The sequence below is a fragment of the Diuraphis noxia genome, unplaced genomic scaffold (assembly GCF_037042655.1).
Source record: "Diuraphis noxia isolate RWA-SAM2 unplaced genomic scaffold, SU_Dnox_SAM2 contig0002, whole genome shotgun sequence".
NCBI classification, from domain to species: Eukaryota; Metazoa; Arthropoda; class Insecta; order Hemiptera; family Aphididae; genus Diuraphis; species Diuraphis noxia.
Genome location: NW_028301712.1, coordinates 75,201,755 through 75,218,476, shown reverse-complemented (window position 1 = coordinate 75,218,476; position 16,722 = coordinate 75,201,755). Strand labels below are relative to the sequence as shown.

At 26.1% G+C, this 16,722-nt stretch overlaps 1 protein-coding gene across 3 annotated transcripts; it reads right to left on the bottom strand.

Annotated features, from left to right (window-relative positions):
• Positions 1-2,075: 2,075 nt before the first annotated feature.
• Positions 2,076-14,978, bottom strand: Gs2 (glutamine synthetase 2). Of its 3 annotated transcripts, none has more exons than XM_015509083.2 (8): positions 14,835-14,978; positions 8,160-8,353; positions 6,975-7,136; positions 6,402-6,547; positions 6,138-6,266; positions 4,860-5,059; positions 4,644-4,783; positions 2,076-3,280 (listed from the first exon to the last, which is right to left on the bottom strand). In XM_015509083.2, exons 2-8 carry the CDS (start codon positions 8,344-8,346, stop codon positions 3,132-3,134), a joined length of 1,113 nt encoding a protein of 370 aa, XP_015364569.2. In that variant the 5' UTR covers positions 8,347-8,353; positions 14,835-14,978; the 3' UTR covers positions 2,076-3,131. The 3 variants fall into 3 exon arrangements, with proteins under 3 accessions (XP_015364569.2, XP_089077720.1, XP_089077719.1); XM_089221594.1 differs by lacking the exon at positions 14,835-14,978 and adding an exon at positions 9,096-9,113; XM_089221593.1 differs by lacking the exon at positions 14,835-14,978 and having other exon boundaries at positions 8,160-8,385.
• Positions 14,979-16,722: the final 1,744 nt, after the last annotated feature.

Sequence of the window (16,722 nt, the reverse complement as noted above, 5' to 3'; positions counted from 1 at the left end):
TATATTATAATACCTACCTATTTATGTAACTTTTATAAAAAGAAAAACGTTGAGATTTCGTGCATTAATATTTACGTGGAGTGTTTTTGCACTAATATTTTTTCGGAAATATTTTGACGTGTCAAATATTTATATAGATTTTAATGCTGAACAATATTGATCAAACCGTTATTCGGATTAAAATTAAGTAGGTACGTAATATGTATCTAAATTTTGGATTGAATCCGTTAATTCACATAAATTCGATTAGAGAAAAAAACTAAAAACTAGAGTGTCTACACATAGAAAACTAGAAACTACATACAGTACATGTAAAGTAAAGAACTATAGCATATGATAGTCGTGCTAGAGTGCCAGCTAGTCGCTATATAGTAGTGCGTAGTATACATTATACATTTAACATTTATAAATTTATAAATTTATAATATTTATATTATTACTGTGTAAGTGTAATGAACTCATGAATGCATGTATTTCAAAACTTTGATATCAATAAATAACAGGGAAATACTTTTAATTAGTATTTAGTACCTACCTACCTATATCATTAAAAACGAAAACAAATTGTTAAATAATAACCATTCAAATTTTATCATTCGAATAGAGAATCATAATCCTGATCGATAATTTAAAACCGGATTAAACATATTATTATACTTTTTCCAACCCCAATAGACTGATAAAGATAAATCAGACTGCAATTATGGTTTGATGATTGTTCTGGATTTGGGGCAGTTCAGCACTAACGTGGTTTACGTTCACTAATCACCTCTGTGTGTATGTAGTTGCATAATAGCAGATTATTATTGCATGGCAACTCAATCACAGTACTGCACTGCAGCGTTAAAAAAAATTCATAGCAATTTTTTTCCTACACAGTCAATTGTCACAAATCATAATATTTTAATAACATAATAAAATAATTGTTATCCATAGACCATTTTTAATATTGGTCGTGCGATTAAACTGTTAATATTGCGGTTATTACTTATTATTATTTCATTTCATTATTATCTATTTTTTTGACACGTATTGTGTGCATGCCCATAATATTATGTAATATGTATTTATGTTTGATAGTCTGTACTCGTCGTAACTGTATACAAATATAATATCTATACTGTTATACCATTTACCTTAGACATTTCGAATCATTAATATTATTTATTGTTCAATGCAGGGCAATTCACCTGTGGACGTGCACACCGCCGTGTTTTAGATTAATAATGAACTTCATCAAATTCTGATTTTTGGAATTTTAATCTAAATACCCTGTATACTTATTTATACTTATATATATCACATATTTTCAAATTTCGGCATTTTTTGCACTACTTATTAACAGATACAAAGTAAATTATAACTATTGTTGTTGTATTTAGTTAGCTACCGACTTAAAATGTCTTTAATTTTCCAACATATATCTATATCTATAGTTTATTAAATTAGGTAATTTAGTTTGTCCTCTTAATATTGATTTTAAGATTATCAACACTATTATAGGTACCCAAGTGCGTATTAATTTGATAAAAATTGAGTAAGTACATTAAATAGATACCTTAACATATTATGGTGGTTTGTGAAGTATTTTATTGGTGTGCGTAAAGTTATGTTTAATCTGCTATAGGTCTATAGCACTAATTATTACTTGTCTAAACATAATTCATTTAAAAGAACGTGAATTTTATGTGCAAAATAAAAATATAATAGTGATCGTCATAATATAATTAATATTTAACTTACCTACTGAAATACATGTGCTTACGATGAAATTTCAATAATAGTCAAAAATAAAAATTAATGTTTTAATATTTTAAATATAGGTATTAAATAAGTACCTATTATAAAAAAAAAACTTGTAGTTTGTTGTGGCGTGGTGTTTGGTCTCAGTCACAAACATGTTCTGAGGTCAAACATCAGTTGACGTCACTAGTTCTCTGATTGTTGACCACTCGAGTTTTAAAGACAAATCCTCTCAACATATATACGAGTTCTGAGTGTTCTGATTGACTATATCGTCTATATCCTCCTCTAATGACCATAGACGTATAAGTTATAACTCAATAAAAAAAAACTTATAACATTGTTTATTCATTTATTTGTACAGAAAAACTTTATTATGAATAAATAACACAAATGGCAAACAATAATACACATCTGACGACTGACTTTAAATTTGTTATGGAAAACTTGAAACAAGTCTTGTTATTTTGAACACTTTATAAGATCTTATAAGTTATATGCTTATACCTTATAGTACCTGAATACTTAATTAAAAAATTTCAATTCGTAATGTTATACTACTCGTTAGTCATTTTAAATATTTAGTGATTTTCCTCTAACTAAATATGATAATCAATAAAAAAATGTCTGATAGGTATGGTGTGTTACTATAGACAGATAAAAGTGGCTCTCTTTACTAATGAAAAAAAATCTAACTAGCCTGCTAGAACAAAGTTCCATTGGGGTTTTTAGGAAAATGTATGGAGTTGCTTCAGCCTCTCGGGTGGTTTGGTTATACATGGAGTATAACATAGATATAATATTTAGTATGGTACCAACTTATTAATTACTAGGTATTTGAAAAACGTTTCAATTCATTAATCATTATTGATGTAAATGCAACTACATGAATAGGTTATATATAGGTACTGTTTAATGGTTTCGCTATTTTTATAGGTTTATAATATAATAGTGATTACTAATTAGTAATTAGTGAAACAAATAAATCAAGTCATAGTTATATTGTTTAAACATTTCATAATATTTTAAATTAACAAAAATACAATTTTTAACAAATGCTTTCCCCAAAATAAATTAAATTTGTAAAATTAATATGCACAAAAATAACGGTGGGTATACATGATAATAAAACCATATAATACACTGGTTGTTAGTATAAATGTATAAATAATAAAATATGTAAAATCAACATGTCTTTTTTGGTGACATTCATTAAAATGCAATATTGTTTTTGGTCTTGAATTTAAAATTAAAAACGGTAACATAATATTATGCAGTACCTAACAATAGTTATATATTATTATAAATAGGAGAAAATGTTTTTTTCCAAGGTGGGGCGATATTTAAATTTATCATGCAGGGTATGGGCTATATTATCTTAATATTTTTTATTCATTTAGGCACACAGTGCGTACAATAACATCAGTTACTCTGTATGGGTCGCAGTTTGACGCTGGTCTACGATCTTCTAAGTAACCCTTCTTCTCTTCAGCACAACCACGAGGAATACGAATACTAGCACCACGATTAGCCACTCCTAGAACAATAACAAACATTTTTTAAAATTTTTTTTTTTTACACATGATAATGTGAACCTGATTACCACAACTCAGTATCAAAGATTTAATTTAACCAATGAATTTTATTTATTTTAGAGTAAAAACTATTTGATCTTGATAATTTTTATTTTAGGAAATGTTACAATAAATTATACATTTGTGTTTAGTGTTTACGCAAATATTATAACTTTGAACAAAAATGAAGTTATTTGTATCATATTAAAAAAACCAATTAAAATATTTAAAATAACAACTCTTGATATTTATAGAGCATTCTCTTTTTTATTCAATAATGTGGTTAGTCGAAATTTTTGAAATGTCCTGTAGCGATACAAAAATGTCTGCTTTTAAAATGAGAATACATTTACGCATATACTATAGATTATTTAATTTAAAACACCTCATGGCCAAAGAAGAACCCTCTCAATGTGCAGCCTGCGGGGTTACACTAACTGTGAAACATATAATAACAGAGTGTTATCAATATTCAGAAGTTTTGGAGAAATACAACATTCCACCCAACTTGTATGGAGCTCTGGGACCGAGCAACGAGACCACATCGAACATGATAGCCTTTCTTAAAGGATCGGATTTATACAACAAAATGTAAACATATTGTTAAAAAAAAAAAAAAAAATTGTAGCATTAATTTAAATAATAACCATATGTAGTTAGCATCATATAAATATTGTAATATCCTTAAAATTGTATCTTAACAAAAAACTAATAGCCTTTGTGGTTGATGTTTTTTAGTTCAATAAAAAAAAAAAAAAAAAAAAAAATAGATTATTTAATGGATAATTTTTTAGAAAATTTTGATGCAATTCAAATCCTTACGAACAGTTTCTTAGTTATTGAATTGTTTATAATAGTTTGGATTTTTAAGTTAGGTACTCCAGCATTTTCAAAAAATTTCCCACTAAATAATTTTTTTAGTAAAAACAAGGGGTTCTTAATTGGGAAAATCATTTAAATTTTAAGTAGTACAAACAATTTCAAGAATTTTATTTTAATTAATTGATTATTAAACGAAAAAAATTTGAATGAGCATGCTTGGCCAATAATCCTACTGGTTTTTAGCATTTTATTTTTAATCAAATTAAATTGATTTTAGAAACTAAATTATAAGGTATTTATTACTTAAATGTTCTTTTAGGACATATTTATAGCGTATAGGCTTTTTTGTTGTTGTATCTACTGTACCTATATTGTTCAAAATATTTTTTTCAGACATTTTACCAAAGCTTTTTTAATGGAACTTTTTGAAAATATTTTAAAACATTTTGACTTCTGTAGTTATTACGCATTAGTGTACTATAGTAGATACTGCTATGTACTAACCAGCCGAAAAATCGTGAATGGAAGAAGTTTCGTGTTTTCCAGTCAAACGACGTTCGTTGTCTTTGCCTTCGTTGGGATCATACGCCTTAATATGTCTCATATGTTGTTTGGACAATTTGTCAATAGCCTTTTCGATCTCACTAAAACATTTATTAAACATTTAGATTATAATTTTAAAACGTTAAAAATATGTTCTTGATTAAAAATTTAACTTACATTATTCCATTGTTTTCTCTCATAGCTTGAGTTGAGAAATTGCAATGTGCACCAGCACCATTCCAATCTCCCGGTACTGGTTTTGGATCAAGTGTTACCACAATGCCAAATTCTTCGGCAACACGATGCAATAAGAAACGAGCCATCCATAAATGATCACCAATGCTAATACCTTCACATGGTCCAACTTGGAATTCCCACTGAAATATACGGTTCATTTAACTGTCTTAAATTTACTATATAAACATATAGGTATAGGTATAGGTACTAGAACAATATAATATAAAATGTAGTTTTTTAATATATTGATATTAAAGTAACTGTTTATTGTAATATATTATTATTATTATTTATACTCATAAATCATAAACAAACATACTGTTATATAATATTAAGCTTTGATATTCACTCTGGGTGATTATTTAACAATAAATACTCGTTATGGAAAATATTTTTAACTTTATAATTTGAATTCATTACAAAATAATATTTTATTGATATAGAATTTTTTAAGTTTTAATTTTATAAAATATTTTATATTTTATATATCTAAGATACTTAAAGTTCAAATGAGAAAGATATCATATTTTTTTCATATACCTGTGTTGGTTTATAGTTTACTTATTCAAATTGAGTGTTTAACTAAAATAATTGTCTTAAACTTTAATACTTTTTGGATCGTGCAAATCTACTGTTAAAAGAATTACTGTACCTACTTTAGGTCACTAAAAAGGGAGGAGTGTAAAAATGTAAAAATGTTTTAATAATTTGATTGCATATTTCTCAGGTGTCTAGAGCAGTGAGCACACTCATCATTCAATTAAGTAAATTTAAATATAAGAAACATTGAATTTAAAATATGTTCAATATTTTTTAAAGAATATGATCTAAATCAAATTTTGCGAGAAATTCTATTAAAATTCAATATATATAATTTAAGCAGTTTTAAACTACCTAGCTACTTAAAGTACCTGTGACAATATTTTGTACTCAGCTCGGTTCAATGAAGGTTAAACGGGTTTTTTTTTTAAAGATAAAATCGATGTATTTTGTTTGTCTTCAAATAATAACCAATAAAAAATTTGAACAGTCTACGTTTATTGCTGCAGGCATCGTTATATATATATAAATATATTATACAACTATTGCAAAAAGTTTAGGTAAGGTGTTAAAAAATATGTAAATTACAAATGTCTGCGTTGGCGAACGCTCGTAAATGTATAATATTAATGAGCGTGTATAATGTATATAATATATATATATATAGCAGGTAAGTACCTGAGCTGGCATAACTTCGGCATTCTCTCCAGATATGTTGATTCCGGCATACAGACATGCACGATAATGAGCCTCCACAATGTCACGTCCGTACACTTTATCAGCGCCAACACCACAATAGTACGGACCCTGTACAAATATAACACCGTGAATTGAATTTCAGTTTTTAACAACGGTCGCAAAGTGACTCAATCATATTAATGTATGCTCAATGACATATGCCTAGGTACATAACATCTGTCACGACATATGTACGAAACGTACCTGGGGACCTGGGAATCCAGTCTTTGGCCATCCGAACGGTTTGCCGTCAGTGTCGAGTAACGTGTATTCTTGTTCGATACCAAACCACGGTTTTTGGTCAGCCGCTTTAGTCATGGTTTCCAAAGCGCTTTTACGGTGATTTGTACCTATATAAACATAAAAAAAATTATGATGACGTGATTTTTTAATTATATTATATGCGTTCAACTGGCGGTACCAGTATAGATACATTGCGGTAACATCAAATTGTATATTATTTTGTATTAAGACTCTCGTAAGATCAATGGGCCGACTATTCTACTCGTTAATAATTAATATATCCGTAATATTATATACCTATTTACTGTTTTACGAGTACAAAATCAATATCTAATATTGAGTAGGTATTAGTAAACGAAAAATATCGAGTTCTGTTCTCCAAGATTAATAACCATATATAGTTTTCATCATCTCCAGTAAAAAAAGGTAAAAATCGAAATCGGCCATATTGCAGTTCTCACGAGTGTCGACAATTTTTAACTATATTCGTAAATTATATTATCGTGAAATATATTATTTTAATTTTTTTATTACCAGTTGGAGTATGATCGTGCTTATACGTTTCGCACATGACAAGTTTGTTTGGTGCCAACCTGAACGGGTCGTTAAAAATGGCCACTGGATACAAAAATGTATCAGAGTTTTTTCCTTCAGATTGGTACGTAGAGCTTCCATCGTAATTCCACACTGGAAGTTCTATAAAAAAAAAAAAAAAAAAAATAGAAAAATGCCAAATATTTAAGTTTGAAACAATAGGTAATCGAGTACACTTAAACTATATCATTAAGTAAACGAGGTTTCCTTCAATCAATTTATTTTGGTAAAATATTATATTACCCTAAAAAAATATACAAAAATTCAAATACCAACAAATTATTAAACAGTACCTGCATAATTAATCGAATGAATGTATTCATTAATATTTTTTAACAGTAAGGCCAGTTTCTTTTTATAGATATTTTCTATTCGCAATATTGTAAAACAAACATAATATTTCAATATGACAGTAAAATATAAAGATATAGGCATATTATGCTTTTGCCTAATTATTACAAAAGGATTAAATGAATACTTATATACATATACCTTTAGTACATTGATTGATTGATTTGTATTTTATATTATTATTAGTATTATTATATTATTATCTGATATCGTATCCAAAACACGATTAATATTCATTTTTTAAATTCCAGAGTAATAATTATGATTAATCGATAAAAATATACGTTTCATTGTTATATTTTAATATTTCATATTGATGGCTATTTTTCATTTGTCTGTTTTTGTTTGCGAATTACAATCAAGGTTAAAACAAACCATTTAGTCCTTGACTACGAATTACTCATATAATAGGTTATAAACGACGTCGTCAATTTGCTGCAATAATTATATTAGTATTCACACGCAGTGAGCATCGGGAATTGTAAAGTGTGCTTTAACAGGATATCCTAATTCCGCTGACCCACCCAATATAAATAGTGACCTAAAAACATATAAATGTAAGATAAAAAAAAATGTTTAACACATTAGATTGACTAGTCAGATATGCGGTTAGTACTCTAGACAGGATTGATTCAAATGTAGTTCATATTATTTATTTATGCTTATTTTTTGCAATATTTTAACATATAATTTATATTATATATACCTAAATAGCAGAACAGTATGTAGTTATATAATATTTAAAATTAAATACATGAACAATTGATGACATACCTTCAGGTTTTGTAGGTATAAAGTCTAGTGTTCTGGACTTGGCTCTAAGATCTTGTCCAGTGCCGTCGATCCATACGTACATGACTTGCACCTTATCTTTAGGTTGGGGCAGCTGTTGAAATCTGGCCGCAACAGCTTTGTTGATAACATAGTTGGGAGAAGTTTCCAATAATCCGTTTCCCGGCATGGTTGAACTGTAAAATGCATCCATTGTTAATATTATAAGTCTACGAGATTTGAACTGAATAATTAGGTACCAATATTGAGGATTATTCTAACACATTCTATAACTATGATGTTTATTTAGAAAATGTTTGTAAAAATACAAAATATAAAAGATCGATTTTCAGAAAATTATTTTTCTTTATTTCAATATTACTACTACTACTATAGTAGTATATACTTTTTTTTTATATCTGAATTGTCGAACCGGGGGAGGACTGCCTATAAGCTTTGCTTTTCCGCACTACTACTACTACTAATAATAATAATAATAATAGTACAATAACTTTACTTCTGTGTATCTACCCATACATATTTATTATTCGTTCGATTATGTGACGTACATAGCAATATGATATTATTGTATATTTGTATATAAATTTAACATAATAATATATACATTTTTTAAATATTATTCTTATAAGTTGCAGGTGCGATGTAAGAATAAATACGAGACGATTGCACGACATATGTTTAATTGATTGTCAACATTACACTTATATAACTACCTGAAGCCTGATTATATTATATACATGCATATAGAAACTGCGAATGACCTAGAGATGTGTTTTTATTATTAGCAAAAAAAAGGTTGAAACGTGTAAAAGCAGTAGTAATTCAATGATAAACAAAACGATTACCTGTGAATATTTATATTGAAGACAATATTACAAAAATTTAGATACGTCAGTGATTATACCTATGTTTACTCACCTTATAATTACGTCAATAAGTGTTTATTTAAAACGTCTTGTTATTGTGTATGCCGCAAGTCGGTATATAGATTAAATTTAGGTAGGTAGATATAGTAAACAGGCAATATAATTATTATAAGTTTTACGATTACAATTTTTTGTTATAATATAATATATTTTATATATTTAGCACACACTCACTCTCTCTCTCTCTCTCTCTCTTTCTCTCTACGACACTGATTTGAGTTTTTTCATAAATCAAAACGCACGGAATGACTACTATTTCACATTTAAGAAACAAATGATTCGTCGGGACCGCGCAGAACTGGAGCACGAGGAGAGATACTATATAGTGGCGCCAGTTATTGATTGGGGCGCATTTCTGTATATACGAAGTCCAAAGCCGACCAAAAGTGACTGGGGCGGAATTGCTTACAATATCGTACTCTGTTTTGCGGTACATGTACACAATATAATAATATGCGCGTGAATGTTTTTCATTTATAACAATAATAATTAATGATTGATGAAAAAAAAAACGTGCTTAACAATGACGTGTTTGCGGACCGTTATAAATTAAATATATGTCAAACATATCCGACCAATGTATATTAAACCTAATTATTTATAATCTAGTAACGATAATATAACATAATTAGGTATATTGTCGTTTGAGTAATTAGTGAATTAAGAGAAATGTATTGGACTTCAGCGAGTTTGTAGAAGCAGTTTGTTTTTGAACAGAAAACAGTTTCTTCCGATTATTGAGTCTTTCGTTAGTTTGTTTGTATAATTTCATAATTTTAAATTTAATAACAAATATCGATATAACGCCCCAACGCATAATATTATATGCCATGAAAATATTTTTTTTGTGTATGTTTTTCATTTTTGTATTAATTAGCAATTCTAGTATATATAATTACTTATAGTATATAAGATGGTATGCATAAAGCATGTATATATAATATTGAATAATAACTAATTATCACGCTCGTTATATCATCGTGTTTATGCATTTTAAAACCAGTTTGTTTTTTAGTGACAGTAAAAACTAAAAGAAGGATTGTATGTATAGTAAGACCAGTTAAACTAGTCACGAGCAATAAGAAAGCCCTATAGGTATAAAGTAAAAACTACAATTAGACAACATTGTAGGTACACGATTAGGAATCCGTAAACAAAATATACCATAGATTACATTTATTACAACTAAATATCAACAAACGCGATTTTTCGAACATAGGTGTACAACTTCATATCCTGAGACGGGTTTACATAAAAATATACACATCATTTTTGTATTAATTTTAAACATAACAAAAGAAATAACCAATGTTTATTGTTCCTATTGAATTGTAATGATAATAATTTATGTATTTAATTATTCGTAAAGGTTGTTTAACACCCATATAATCTGATTATTGTTTAATTAAACAGAAAATGTCTGATAAAATAACAAAATGTGATTTTAATTATAAATGGACCCAATTTTATGAGAAATATTAATCCGTATTATAAGTGTATAATAAGCAGATTTTAAGGTCAATTTAAGTTATACTATATTATGTTGTGTCTAAACTCTTAATGCACGCATAAAATTTAAAATACCTTAATACCTACATTTATTAGAGTTAAAAATTAAATAACGGTTAAACATTTTTAAAATTTTTTGCACTTTTGTAGGTCCCTGTATTTTAATGAAAAGTACAATACTTATTTGATTTGATGACTTAGATAAATAAATAATAATTATATATATATATGATATACAATATACTTGATAATAATTTAAACACAACAAAGTTCAGTTTATGATAATTTAAACGTAGGTATTATATATAGACAAAATATCAAATCAGGAGAGAAAAGCGGACTGAATAATAGTTATCTAATCTAGTCTATTTATTATATTTCATATACAACAATACATATATACATCGTATATGTTATATCATATAACATAATAAATTCAATAGCCTCATTGTACAATTATGACGTCAATTTCCATGTGACCATGTTTAACTTTTCATACTATATTGTCTTGCGGTATATATTTTTTTCTTTATTGGTTAAACATCAACTACAGAGGTTATTAGCTTTAACAAGAGTATTAAATGTTTACATTATATTAAATTAATTTTAAAGTGGTTATCTGAGAACGACAAATAAATTTTTATAAAAACAAATTTTCATCAAATATTATACATTTGAATACTATACACTAATACGTAAGAATAGGTATAAGTTGGAAATTGATCAGAAATAAATCAATAAACCAAGAATATACCAAACATTATTTACGGGACCGAAAATTAATTACTTATTTCGTATCATTTAGAAAAATTAGGAGAGTTAGATTGCAATAAAATGAGTTTAAATAAAAATGAGAATTGCTTCTTCTACACTCCTTATTCAAGTGTTAAATATTATATTGTTTTACAACAATTATTGTAAAATATATCGTATTAATGATTTCAGAATTAAGGCTATTTGTCAGTTTGTTCATAAATATGTTTACATATCATTATAATATTTATCGTAAGGACGTCACTTATAAAAATACATTTCGAACAGTAATACATCACATTACACAGAACACTACGCATTAGATTAAAAAATATTTTATTTTAAACAACATAATATCGCTGTCCAATAAAGATTCGAATTACACAACGAATACTTGATATCCCAGCTACTGCGACTACAGAATTGTTGTAATTTTATAAGTTGCTTCATATATGTATAAGTGCAGTATATAACGTGTTTAAAACTATAACGTAATGTAAATTGTAATAGATACACCACATTAATGACAGAATAAAATGACGAAATGTGTAATCAACGCGGTCAGCTAGGACGTACCTATATACATTTTATCACCAAATATATTTTTCTACAAACGTAAAATGATAAATAACTTCATATTAGTCATTATTATAATAATGGATATGATGTTGTAACAGTGAAAACCGATAAAATATATTAATATTGACTAGGCACCTATATAGTAAATATAGGTACACCTATATAGATGGATTAGAAGTTTTTAAATTGTTCAACATCTTAAGTTTTAACACCGCCTACCTATGTGAGTATGTAGGTAATACAAAAAAAAAAAACGAAATAAATGGTTATTCAAAATACGAATTTGTTTGGTTGTTTATTTTTTTATTAATATAATATAAAGCACTATAATTATTATAACCTATACATATTATACATACACGTTATAATTCTACATATAAATCATAAATATAAATATAAATAATTAATTATCTGATATCAAAGTTCAACGAATTAAAAGTATTATATAATAAGTAATGGACACTATAATTTGTGTTTCTTTATATTTATTGCACATGTGTTTATGTATGTGTAGATATAGATATAATTATGGTATTACAGAAATAAAACCAAAGGTGATAAACATAATATAATTAGAAATATGATAGTTTTAAAGTTTTCAACATTATTAACAAATGAGCGTGCTGTTGCTTGTTAGAATTTGACTGTTGTTGTTTTTTTTATAAATAGTTATTTTGAAAATTTTTAAAATAATTCTAAAGCGCATAGTATATGACTATAATATTTTAAAAACAATCAAGCACATAAAAGTGTTGGAAAAAAATCAAACATGAAGAATCATCATGAAAATGATTTTTTTTTTTAAATTGATTGTCAATATATTAAGCTATATGACAATACCTTGGTATTGTAAATTATACATAGTAGAATACTAGTAAATGTCAAGTTTAACAAATGACAATTGAATTTTACAAAATGAAATAAATATGGTCTATTCTGAAGGGATTTATTTATACCATAATAAATTTAAAATTGTAAATATGCCTAGATATCAAATTTGTGATAAAAATAAAGCTGTTGTCAAGTTGTTTCTAATTAATCCCGTGTTGAAGCAATTTTAACTGTGGATTCCAATAAAATAATATTGATTATTTCATGAAAACGATAATCGTGTACTAGAAATATCAATTAAAAATAACGGTAATTTAATGATCAATGGATATTAAAATAATAATATTTTTGATAAGAAAATGATGGCAAAATATGTGTCTATTATGAAATATGGTTCTGTACGATGATTTTAAAGGACTCAGTTATGTATAGTGTATACTTTATAGTGGAAATCGGTTTCCCATGGCAACTAGAATATAGATTTTCCGTTTTGTCCCCAAATTACCTGTTAACGTTGTGTGGATAACCAAAGCAAAAACTTTCGTTTAAAACATCATATACTTCATATACTAACAAGTAAAAGTATAATAAAAAGAAGACAATTTTATTGTGGGTTATAAATCTTTTTATATTATCTAAATGTAGGTAGCCAGGTAGGCACACACTGTACAAATTATAATTTATATTAATATAAAAAGCGAAAATACATGACATAAATCATTAAGACTGATAGAGATATTATTTGATTATTTATCGTCTACAAATATAATGAATCTATTTATTTATTTTTTATCATTAATATTATCGATCAGCAACTATTCGATAATTATACTATCATTATAGTCCAATGACCATGTAAATTACATTAATTGTTGTTTTGGTTTAATTTTAATTGACCATATTAAATGAATACCCACGACATGATTTGACTGATGCATTTTCAATTTTTATTACGAATAAATAATCATACAAATATACAACGTTCTAAGTAAAGTTCATGCTAAGTAATGATTTCAGACTTTTTGATTAGATGATTTATAATTTTTGATTCTTGTGAAATATAATTTTATAATTTTATTTCATCATTATTAAATCATCCTATTGATTACAACTTTTATTTTTTGTGTAGTCGTGATTCGTGAATATTTGGGTAATAACTTGATTGCATTATAAATACATATATTATATGGAATCTATAATCTAAAACTACTAAAATATTTACGCACCTATAATTTATATTTTGTACATAAGCTCAATAATTAATTATACGATTCCAACAGGTTTGTGTTGTAACATTTTTCTAACTAATGCACTACACCCTTTAAATACACACCTATCAATTATTTATTTACATATATTTTCCATGAAGACAAAAATTAATTCAACAGAAACCGTAATAATTTAAAAAGAAATCAAATATTTTCTAAGATTAAAATTACCCATTTCAATAAAACCATTAATACATATACATTTATGATACTAGGATTTATAAAATCTAAGTTACCTACACAGTATATTATTTTAATATAAACCATAACAAAAAATTTTGAGTGTTATCATTTATTTTGAATTCAGTATTTACTGTTTTCTATAAGAACACGAGCATGTGCACATTTTTTATTCCACAAGACAAAGAAACAAAAAACAAATGTTCTTGAACTGATTTGGCTTCAAATGATGAATAAAAAATAAGTGAATTGTGAGTGACTATGTACAATCTAATCCCTGGCTCCATGCCAAAACAATATAAGTCTATTTATAATTTATATAATCATGCTATGAAAAAATAAAGACGAACAGTTTTTTGGTTGATTTCTATATAAATATTGTATTATATTATTGAAAAATGTCGATCATTTCCTAACTTTAATATCAAACGTTTGCAATTTTGCAAATATAATTGTATTAAAATGTATACAATAATTTATAATATTATACTGTTTATTATTTATAAAAGAAAATTAAAATATTTTTATAATTTTTTAAAGCTTGTAAATACAGATCAACAAAATAATAATTATTTTACATAATGTATATATACATAATTTTCAGTACTCACGTTGTGTTGTGGTGATGTTTAACTGTGAACGCGAAAACGTCGACTGTCAGGTAGTTGCTAGTTTGCGTCCTACCAAGAGAAGAACCACTTGTAGATTAAACATTTCATTTATAAAACAAAAGTGCAGGCGTAGAAGCGCATTAATTACACACAATATGGGGGATAAATTGGAAATGGACATAAGTACAATATTTTATTACAATAATTAATACCCAAATAATAATATTTACATTATTATTTTTTAATTGTTGGTTAATTTAATTATTAAAATATATTTTACTAAAACTTGTTCGAAAATTTGATCGAATAAAAATAAAAAAAATCTATTTTTTCATCACATTGTCAGTTATTATTAATTTTTTTTCCAAAGTATAATTTACAAGATGTGATATGATTCTTTGAAACAAATGTAAAGTATTTTAGAAATTTCCAGTAAGTATTAATTTTTAAAATATTATATAAATGTATCAAATTCCTAATTTTTCCCTATTATATTAAATTTTATTTTAACATTTTTTTTAAGTGCTATTTATAATTGTTGTAATATTTCAAGTTAAATACTAAGCAATCACCCTCAATCCATAACAACAAATATCATCTAGTACATTACAGCCCCCAACCTCAAAACAAAAATATAATTAACACTTAGATTTAGTAGCTATACAATTAATATGTAATTAATTATTTCGCTTTAAGCCCAATGACCTATGTTGCCGAGGGTATATATGTACAATTAATATATATATATATATCTTAAGTTAAATTTACTACAATGTTATATTAAGATTTAACTTGATTCAACATAAAAATTAATCCAATTTCTGTTTTTCATATTTTCTTTAACATTATAAGTAACATTAACAGTTCAGAATTTAAAATTTTACATTTTCCAGATATTAACAAACGGAAAAGCAGTTTTGGTACATAACTAAAAATTACTAAAAAACTTAAAATCATTTTTTTCTAGTAGGATCTTATATAAAATTAATAGAGATTATATTCGTAATTTTTAGATCAACTCATGTTGTAACAAAACTTATTTTACTGCTCATACAGTCATCAATTTTGTATGCAATAATAAACTTATACGACAAACAAGTAATTTTACCAATAAGTAAACAACATGTTGTCACAAAATTGAAATTTTACATATATTTTGTAGTTCATTCATTTTCAATTAATAATATCTGCTCACCATTGCATATATATGTTATCTTTTGAGTAGTTCTTTATTATTTTTGTAAAATGGTTTGTCATCATGAAGTTATTATTAGATTATTACATAGTGGTCTATTCAACATACCTATATCAATTATACAGTTTTAAATATGTCTATGGAATATAAGGCTATTATTAATTTATGACATTAATGAAATTTATGAAATTCACGAACTTGCAAAAATGTACAAAATATGTTTGTGCTTGATGTACCAAGGTTAAAGTAAAAAGGCATAGATTTAAGTAAAAAACATATTACTAATATACGATATACCTTTTTATTATTTTACAAAGATTACTTTTATACTTAAGGTCTAAAGATAAATCATTGGATTTTGATATTTATTTTGATGTTTAAGAATTTGTTAAATTAATATTTTAAACTCAAAGCAATAATGATTACCATAATGTTTTATTATGTATTTTTTAGTTAAATCACATTTTGCAGCAAAAAATGATTCAATTTACAACTACAAGAGTGCTTTCTGGCAATAAATATTGTTTCGGTACCTACGTAATAAGACATTTTTAAATGGTTCAAATGATTGGATAAAACTAAAAAAATTTACGGAAAAACGATAATATTTCAATGTCAAATTTTTGAAGGAGTGGTAAATAAGAGAACCCCCCTCCCTCAAGACGCTTTTTACTCTTTTGCTTACGCATATTT

Coding starts and splice junctions, on each gene's coding strand:
- Gs2 (XM_089221593.1), bottom strand. CDS start 8,370: ATGGATGCATTTTACAGTTCAACCATGCCGGGAAACGGATTATTGGAA. Junction 7,137..8,159: donor TATACCTACAAAACCTGAAG/GTATGTCATCAA, acceptor TTTTTTTTATAG/AACTTCCAGTGTGGAATTAC. Junction 6,267..6,401: donor CTGGATTCCCAGGTCCCCAG/GTACGTTTCGTA, acceptor ATATTTGTACAG/GGTCCGTACTATTGTGGTGT.